The sequence below is a fragment of the Ylistrum balloti genome, unplaced genomic scaffold (genome assembly GCF_031769215.1).
Source record: "Ylistrum balloti isolate Yb309-2 unplaced genomic scaffold, AGI_CSIRO_Ybal_v1 Utg369984, whole genome shotgun sequence".
NCBI classification, from domain to species: Eukaryota; Metazoa; Mollusca; class Bivalvia; order Pectinida; family Pectinidae; genus Ylistrum; species Ylistrum balloti.
The window spans coordinates 439,314-449,119 of NW_026782070.1; the positions used below are offsets into that span (position 1 = coordinate 439,314).

At 35.4% G+C, this 9,806-nt stretch overlaps 1 protein-coding gene across 1 annotated transcript; it reads left to right on the top strand.

Annotated features, from left to right (window-relative positions):
• Window positions 1-869: 869 nt before the first annotated feature.
• LOC132547846 (uncharacterized) lies at window positions 870-1,266 on the top strand (the record flags this gene model as incomplete). The annotated part of the gene is made up of 1 exon (XM_060211651.1): window positions 870-1,266. A coding segment is annotated over exon 1 (397 nt), but the record flags the coding sequence as incomplete, so codon positions are not given.
• Window positions 1,267-9,806: the final 8,540 nt, after the last annotated feature.

Consider the following 9,806-nt stretch of genomic DNA (forward strand, 5'->3'; position numbering starts at 1 on the left):
TGGTTTTTGATGGACAGTTTATTTTGACATACAGACTAAAATTTATAACATTGCTGAATTTGAATGATCATAAGTTAAACTTGGCGTATGATAAGGAATTCTATTTCAGAGCTCCCAAACCATTATTAACTGTACTGCAGCAGTGATCTTGGACAAACATGGACAATTTATTTCTTACGAAGTGTGATATTTCCCTACAAGCTGTATAGCTGAAGTGTGATTTGACTTACACTGGTTATATAAGACTAGAAACAATAATATGTTTACAAGCTTACTAGAACATGCCTATACACACCTCTGCAAGATCATATCTGGCCTTCTTAGCAGTTATATTCCATTTTATGTAAATGGTAAATTTTGACATGTTGTAACTTACAAAGATACATTCAATTATACCATGAGATGTTTTATCAATATTTTGCCTTATACTAGTAGTCATCATTTTTTTAATGTTTTTAATTTATTAGGATTCTGGATACTAAAAGTCTGAACAAGGAACTGTATACTGGTGCGTTTGGTGATTAACAGATTCAATAGAAAATTCTCTGTATTAAATGGCTAAACTATGACAAAATCCAAGACTGTTGTGGTCATTCTGCCTTCCACTTAAGTGAAAATATTATTTATCTTACCATATATACATGGGATGTTTTGTCTACAAAAGCAGACTGTTTATACACCATTTTGTACTTAATTCACACATTTGATTGACTACATATTAATTATCATATTTAATTTTGTATTTTGCAGTTGCCTGGATCTGAAGTATGAAGAGTAAAAGATAGCAAATTCATCGGGAAAGTTGGATTTCAGATCTGCAGTACTATATTCTTGGATTAAATTTTAATTTTTTCCGAGTGTGAAACAATATGGCAAGTTTTTTTCGCCGCCGTAGGAGTTTAATTGCCAAGATCGTGTTGACGATCCCTGCCCTGTGGTTTCTCGGGGTAGTTCTTATGAATTATAATGATGTGGATAGCAATGGAAATGTTCGCAAGCGACAGGCTGCCTCCGACCATAAGGCAGTACCAGCTGACCAGTTTGGAGCTGCTAATGGTCATAATGACAGACTCCATGCTGTTGACAGAGGAGTTTTAGCACAAAAAATTCACAAGGATTTGGGGGGTAATAATCGGGGTAATAATTTTATGGAAGAGGAAAAAATACCAACACCTATGCCAAATAAAATTAAAAAAAAGGAAGAAAAACCATTAAAATTCATACCAAAGGAACAGAATCGTCCAGAGGTTGACCCTAATGCTCCAGGTAAGGACTTTTGCCATGATAAACAATGGTCAGATCAATTCTACTCTCTTTTAAATGATTAGTTTGGAGTTTCTAGTCACACAAATAGTATATGACATGTGACAGCCTGCAGTCGCACTGTATACCGGTCATATTATCTGTTCAACGCCACAATACATGTTGAAGCTTTTATTCAATTATAAAGAACCAATTCATGTATATTTGATAACTTAGCTGTGATCTGATTGGTCAAAAAAGACAGTTTACACCATAGAACTGTTGAATGTCTAAACAAATTATGATCAAACATGGTGTTTATCTATTTTGGGATTATTTTGTGGAGTCCCTAATCTAGTAAACGGCTTTGTTTCAACTCATGCTAAATTGAACTCGCTCCGTTCGGAAAATTTTCGAATTTTATAGAATTTGCAAGTTTAAGTAGAAATTACGGCACCTTCTAGTCTAATATTTTTGAAGCATAAAATTGCTGAACAGATGAAATTCTACTCTATATATGTTAAAGTAGTAATCTAATCAATAGGGACCACTATTAGTTTAATATGTTGAGAATTTGATAGTCCCACAAAATGTCATAATAGGTCCCTACTTGTGTGTAGTAATAAAGTCACGCAAAGGGTCCAGCTTGGTCCCTACTTGTGTGTAGTAATAAAGTCACACAAAGGGTCCAGCTTGGTCCCTACTTGTGTGTAGTAATAAAGTCACGCAAAGGGTCCAGCTTGGTCCCTACTTGTGTGTAGTAATAAAGTCACGCAAAGGGTCCAGCTTGGTCCCTACTTGTGTGTAGTAATAAAGTCACGCAAAGGGTCCAGCTTGGTCCCTACTTGTGTGTAGTAATAAAGTCACGCAAAGGGTCCAGCTTGGTCCCTACTTGTGTGTAGTAATAAAGTCACACAAAGGGTCCAGCTTGGTCCCTACTTGTGTGTAGTAATAAAGTCACACAAAGGGTCCAGCTTGGTCCCTACTTGTGTGTAGTAATAAAGTCACGCAAAGGGTCCAGCTTGGTCCCTACTTGTGTGTAGTAATAAAGTCACGCAAAGGGTCCAGCTTGGTCCCTACTTGTGTGTAGTAATAAAGTCACACAAAGGGTCCAGCTTGGTCCCTACTTGTGTGTAGTAATAAAGTCACACAAAGGGTCCAGCTTGGTCCCTACTTGTGTGTAGTAATAAAGTCACGCAAAGGGTTTGATTGAGTTCCTACCTCTGTGTAGTGTAATTGTCTCACAAAGGATCCTGAAGAGTCCCTACCAGTGTGAAGTGTTATATCTGGGATGGGCTTGTAACAGGGCAATGAAGTAGCATAATTTTTACATGATACAAATCTATTGAAAAGCAATAGTTAGTACTATAAGGCTTATTACCAGATATGGGCTTATTGTTTGGAAAGTTTCACATTAAAAATATCAACTTTCTTAAGTCTTCTTGGAGATCCTTTGTATGTTGTAGTATAAAAATTCTTCTGCGTTCACAGAGATCTATATAAAGATGTTTTACTGTAGAAATTCTTCTGCGTTCACAGAGATCTATATAAAGATGTTTTACTGTAGAAATTCTTCTGCGTTCTTGGAGATCTATATAAAGATGTTTTACTGTAGAAATTCTTCTGCGTTCTTAGAGATCTATATAAAGATGTTTTACTGTAGAAATTCTTCTGCGTTCTTAGAGATCTATATAAAGATGTTTTACTGTAGAAATTCTTCTGCGTTCACAGAGATCTATATAAAGATGTTTTACTGTAGAAATTCTTCTGCGTTCACAGAGATCTATATAAAGATGTTTTACTGTAGAAATTCTTCTGCGTTCACAGAGATCTATATAAAGATGTTTTACTGTAGAAATTCTTCTGCGTTCTTAGAGATCTATATAAAGATGTTTTACTGTAGAAATTCTTCTGCGTTCACAGAGATCTATATAAAGATGTTTTACTGTAGAAATTCTTCTGCGTTCTTAGAGATCTATATAAAGATGTTTTACTGTAGAAATTCTTCTGCGTTCACAGAGATCTATATAAAGATGTTTTACTGTAGAAATTCTTCTGCGTTCACAGAGATCTATATAAAGATGTTTTACTGTAGAAATTCTTCTGCGTTCACAGAGATCTATATAAAGATGTTTTACTGTAGAAATTCTTCTGCGTTCACAGAGATCTATATAAAGATGTTTTACTGTAGAAATTCTTCTGCGTTCACAGAGATCTATATAAAGATGTTTTACTGTAGAAATTCTTCTGCGTTCTTAGAGATCTATATAAAGATGTTTTACTGTAGAAATTCTTCTGCGTTCACAGAGATCTATATAAAGATGTTTTACTGTAGAAATTCTTCTGCGTTCACAGAGATCTATATAAAGATGTTTTACTGTAGAAATTCTTCTGCGTTCACAGAGATCTATATAAAGATGTTTTACTGTAGAAATTCTTCTGCGTTCTTAGAGATCTATATAAAGATGTTTTACTGTAGAAATTCTTCTGCGTTCACAGAGATCTATATAAAGATGTTTTACTGTAGAAATTCTTCTGCGTTCACAGAGATCTATATAAAGATGTTTTACTGTAGAAATTCTTCTGCGTTCACAGAGATCTATATAAAGATGTTTTACTGTAGAAATTCTTCTGCGTTCACAGAGATCTATATAAAGATGTTTTACTGTAGAAATTCTTCTGCGTTCACAGAGATCTATATAAAGATGTTTTACTGTAGAAAATCTTTGATCTTCTCAGATCATGCTGACTGTACCAGCTACATTACAATATTATGTATACCAGCCAACAATACTGATTCACACTGGGAAACGTGTGCAGTTCATGACAAAAGACATCAAAAATCTACAAATCGGCCTTTTCTTTAGCTTTAAGTGCCTGAAGTGGGTTTCGTTTAGGAGATATTGTTTTTATGTGGGAGGGCATAGGAGGGAGGGGGGGAAGACTGCATGTACAACTGTGTTTGATATATACCTCCCTATAGGCCAATCATCAGTGTGGTGCGCACCAGAGAGTTAGTGATATATTGACTATGATAGAAAGCAGACTTAAGACCAGTCAAATTTGATAAATAATAAAGAAAATATAAAAGGATTAGGTTAGAACTGGAGGCAAACTAGAGCTGTCTTACAGTGACAGATGTTTTACAGGACCAGAAAATTCAATATCGCTGGGTATCCCTGCACTAGAACCAGCTTTGATGTATATGTAGTATGAGGTCAATTTAAACAAATTTTGGATTGAGTTCAGAATTCAGCATAACTGCATGTGTGTTTTACTGCCATAGCCAGACCAGTCTGCCATCAGACACGTAAGGCATGAAATTTATCTACTGTCCCCAGAGTGAGGCTGAGGTCTCCTGATAATGGTGGAACATGTTACTTCAAATGAACATAAATATTGATGATAAACATGGTTGGTATGACAAAGCCAATTGAAACTGAAAACTGACACTGTATGTATGTCATATGTGGTATACTTATATTTTTCATTATTATACATAGCAGACATATATGCGTTGAAATATTTAGAAATTAAACTTTTATCAATCAATGATATATAAGGGTTATTTTCATCTTCTAAAAGCATTATAACATAATGCTTTATAAAATTAAATGAAACTTTATTAGAATGTTAAAAAAAAAACCCAACTTTATTCTTTGTTGTTGTATTGGTATATGGCAGGATGATTGTAGCTAGACATCTGGTCATAGTAGCCCATCAAAATCAGGGACGACAGGAATCCTAAAGTAAAGAATTATCAAGGATGACAGGAATCCTAATCTAAAGAATTATCAAGGATGACAGGAATCCTAAAGTAAAGAAATATGAAGGATGACAGGAATCCTAATCTCAAGAAATATCAAGGATGACAGAAATCCTAATCTAAAGAAATATCAGGGATGACAGGAATCCTAAAGTAAAGAAATATCAAGGATGACAGAAATCCTAATCTAAAGAAATATCAGGGATAACAGGAATCCTAATCTAAAAAAATATCAGGGATGACAGGAATCCTAATCTAAAGAAATATCAGGGATGACAGGAATCCTAATCTAAAGAAATATCAAGGATGACAGAAATCCTAATCTAAAGAAATATCAAGGATGACAGGAATTCTAATCTAAAGAATTATCTAGGATGACAGGAATCCTAATCTAAAGAAATATCAAGGATGACAGGAATCCTAATCTAAAGAAATATCAAGGATGACAGGAATCCTAATCTAAAGAATTGTCAAGGATGACCGGAATCCTAATCTCAAGAAATAACAAGGATGACAGGAATCCTAATCTAAAGAAATATCAAGGATGACAGGAATCCTAATCTAAAGAAATATCAGGGATGACAGGAATCCTAATCTAAAGAATTATCTAGGATGATAGGAATCCTAATCTCAAGAAATAACAAGGATGACAGGAATCCTAATCTAAAGAAATAACAAGGATGACAGGAATCCTAAAGTAAAGAATTATCAAGGATGACAGGAATCCTAATCTAAAGAAATAACAAGGATGACAGGAATCCTAATCTAAAGAAATATCAGGGATGACAGGAATCCTAAAGTAAAGAAATATCAAGGATGACAGAAATCCTAATCTAAAGAAATATCAGGGATGACAGGAATCCTAAAGTAAAGAATTATCAAGGATGACAGGAATCCTAATCTAAAGAAATAACAAGGATGACAGGAATCCTAAAGTAAAGAAATATCAGGGATGACAGGAATAAAACAGTAATGAAATATCAGGTGTTTCTAGCTTTTTTAAAGATTTAAGTTGGTCATGATATCAATAATCAGATTCTCCTGATAAAATCATGTTATTTGGGGACAATGATGGATGTCTTATATCATACTTCTGAAGTATAAATCGTAAGCTGTACCTCAGGTAGTCACAAATGGACGAGTACCAAAGTACTAAAGTCATGTATATCTAAAGCTGTAAACAATCAGCAGGTATCCTTTAGCAAATGTATTGAAACTTTTCAGCAAAATTTGAGCAAAATTCTTAATTCAGGAGAATTCAGAAGCCATTGAATTTATCTGTAAAACTAAACTTTAAATACAAGTCAGCGACTTGTTTATAACATTTGAAAGTCATACTTATTGGAATCTTCTGGTATGTTAAGCCTTCTCTCTGAAGATGGTGGACTGTCCAGCTGGATCAATCGTTGAGACTCAGTCTGTCCATTTGCATGCAATTTGTGTGCAGTTTCTCATCAACTCTTCGATCATGGCATACAGGTTGAAATTTGGTTTGCATATAATTCCCTTGGTCCATGGTCTTGCATGTTTCAAATTGAGATGGATTAGAAACACAAAATAGTGACCAGACAGTCATCTATGAATTTGCATTCCACGTTATCTAGTGCAGTTTCTCCAGAACTCTGATATGAACTTTCTGTTTTTTATGATCACCATTAACATTCCCTAATTTGTTCCTGGCTAAAGAGGTCAGTGAGGTCAGGTTTAACTCATTGAAGAGGTCAGTGAGGTCAGGTTTAACTCATTTAAGAGGTCAGTGAGGTCAGGTTTAACTCATTGAAGAGGTCAGTGAGGTCAGGTTTAACTCATTGAAGAGGTCAACAAAGGTCAGTGGATCATCATCTTACATATGTCACATATTAACTTACAGCCAACATGATTGAAATTAATAGTTTTCTCAGGAATGGAAGTCTGCGATAGGAACAGGAAGATCATTTCCAGACTTAAGCTCTCACTTTTCATCAGCATGGCATTAGTTTTAAAGATATCTCAATTCATAGTTTAAAGGTTTAATTTTTGTAAAAAAAACTTCTCATTAGTTTCAATGTGTACATGTTATCAAAAGTGAGTACTAGAAACAAAACACTCGCCAAGTTGATATTTCCTCAGTTTTGTTTTGGTCCTAGATTAATTAGAAAATAAATTTATGACAAAGTTTTAAAAAAAAGTTAAATACTTTAAAATTCTGCTAAATGTATTGGTGTTCATTTGATAAGTGAAACCATTTGTCTGTTACAGCTTTGCCAACCATCGCCTATAAAATAATGAGAAAATCAGTGCAGATTTATGTGCGACTCGGTCTCTAATACTACCACATGAACAACTTAGGTTATTTAATTACAAGACAAATCTGTTTCATATTTAATGAGTGTGCAGCAACGTGATTGGTGGAGGTTAGGTTGCAAATCTCACTGGAATGGTGATCAGGGCAGTATTATGTAAGTGACAGTGATGGTTTAAGTGTTCCCAGCTTTATGGTGTGACATATACACATATTCAAACAAAGTTAATTTATTTTGTAAGTCAATTTTGGTTATGCTGTAAGGGTAAAAAAAAGTAGTCTTTATTCCGGCATTATAAACTTGATGTAAAGCTTGTGTGGGACATTGATTAAGCGATTCCTATAACTGTTTATCAGAGCAGTGTTACTGTGTTTCAAGGATGTTTAAATATAAATCAACATAAATTCAAAGTTAAACTTTAATATTTAGTGTTTATTAATGATGTTGGAGGGGTTTTAGCTTACCTAGTTTGAAGGACCAGTGAGCTTATATGATGGTGTAGCATTCATTTGGCGTCCATCTACTTCAACTAACAGTTACTACTAGCCATGAATACTGGACAGATTTTTACCAAATTTTCGTGAGACACATCCTTTGGAAAAGATGGAACCAATTTTGTGGAAATAATGTTTCTCTGCCCCCAGGGGCTTGAGAGGTGGGGCAAAAAATGGAAATATAGGGAATTTTTAAAATTCATACACTTCCTGTAGGACTGATTGTATTTTGCTCAAATTCGGGCTGAAGCATTCTTGGGTGAAGAGGAATCAATTTTTTATGAAGGATGGATCTTCTTCTGTAGCAATGCCTGGATTTTGTCTCAATTTGGTCTGAAGCATTCTCGGGGAAAGAGGAATCAAGTTGTATAAACAGTGGGTCTTAGGATTCTGTCCCAATTTTATCTGAACTTTTTCTAATTTTTAGCCCACCATCTAATATATGGTGGGTTATTTAAATTGCCCTGCGTCCGTGGTCCGTGGTCCGTCCGGCCCCGTCTGTCCGTCCGTCCGTAAACAATTCTTGTTACCGCTATTTCTGGAAAACTGCTGGATGGATCTTTCTCAAATTTCATATGCAGGTTCCCCTTGGTCCGTAGTTGTGCTTTGTACCTTTTTTGAACTGATTCGCATTCAAGATGGCCGACAGGTGGCCATCTTGGATTTTGAAAGTAAAAGTTTGTTACCGCTATTTCTGAGAAAGTACTGGATGGATCTTTCTCAAATTTCATATGCAGTTTCCCCTTGGTCCCTAGTTGTGCATTGTACCTTTTTTTGACTGATTCGAATTCAAGATGGCCGACAAGCAGCCATCTTGGATTTTGGAAGTAAAAGTTTGTTACTGCTATTTCTTGGAAAGTACTGGATGGATCTTTCTCAAATTTCATATGCAGTTTCCCCTTAGTCCCTAGTTGTGCATTGTACCTTTTTTGGACTGATTCGAATTCAAGATGGCCGACAGGTGGCCATCTTGGATTTTGGATGTAAAAGTTTGTTACCGCTATTTCTTGGAAAGTACTGGATGGATCTTTCTCAAATTTCATATGCAGGTTCCCCTTGGTCCCTAGTTGTGCATTGTACCTTTTTTGAACTGATTCGAATTCAAGATGGCAGACAGGTGGCCATCTTGGATTTTGAATGTAAAAGTTTGTTACTGCTATTTCTTGGAAAGTACTGGATGGATCTTTCTCAAATTTCATATGCAGGTTCCCTTTGGTTCCAAGTTGTGCATTATACCTTTTTGGACTGATCCGAAATCAAGATGGCTGACAGGCAGCCATCTTGGATTTTGAGAGTAAATTTTGTTACTGCTATATCTGAGGAAGTACTGGATGGATCCTTCTGATATTTCATAGATATTGGTTTCCCTTGGTCCCTAGTTGTACATTGTACCTTTTTTGGACTGATCTGAAATCAAGGTGGCCCACAGGCAGCCATCTTGGATGTCGACAGTAATACAGCAGAAGCATATTGTCCATTATCCACCTGTAACTGACTGCTATCTAATAATACTTTGGGATCTTTTTCAAATGATATTTGCTAATAGGTGCTTAATAAAAATATCTTGTGCCATCATTGAGTACATTCAATGAAGACCAGTTCATGAACATTTATAACACCTGTAACAAAAAAAAAAAAAAAATAAACAAATCTTCAAGAACTGAAAACAGATCCTCAAATGGTGGGCGCCAAGATCCCTCTGGGATCTCTTGTTTTATAAATGGTCTGTCTGAGATGGCCCTCTTAAAAGGAAGGGGCCGCAAATGATTTAAAGAATAAACAGAGGAAATTTTCTAAAATCTTTGTTCAGTGGGGATGCCTTGATTTTGCCCTGATTTGGTCTGAAACACAACAAATCAAAAGGAATCAAATTTTGTATTTACAAGAAGTCTGACATCAGAGAGGTGGGGCCCAAAAGGGGAATGTAAATTCCTAAAAATCCTTCTTCCACACATGGATATTGTCCAAGTTTGCTCTGAAGCAATTTTTGTGAATGGTAAACTGGACTTCAGTTTGACCAAA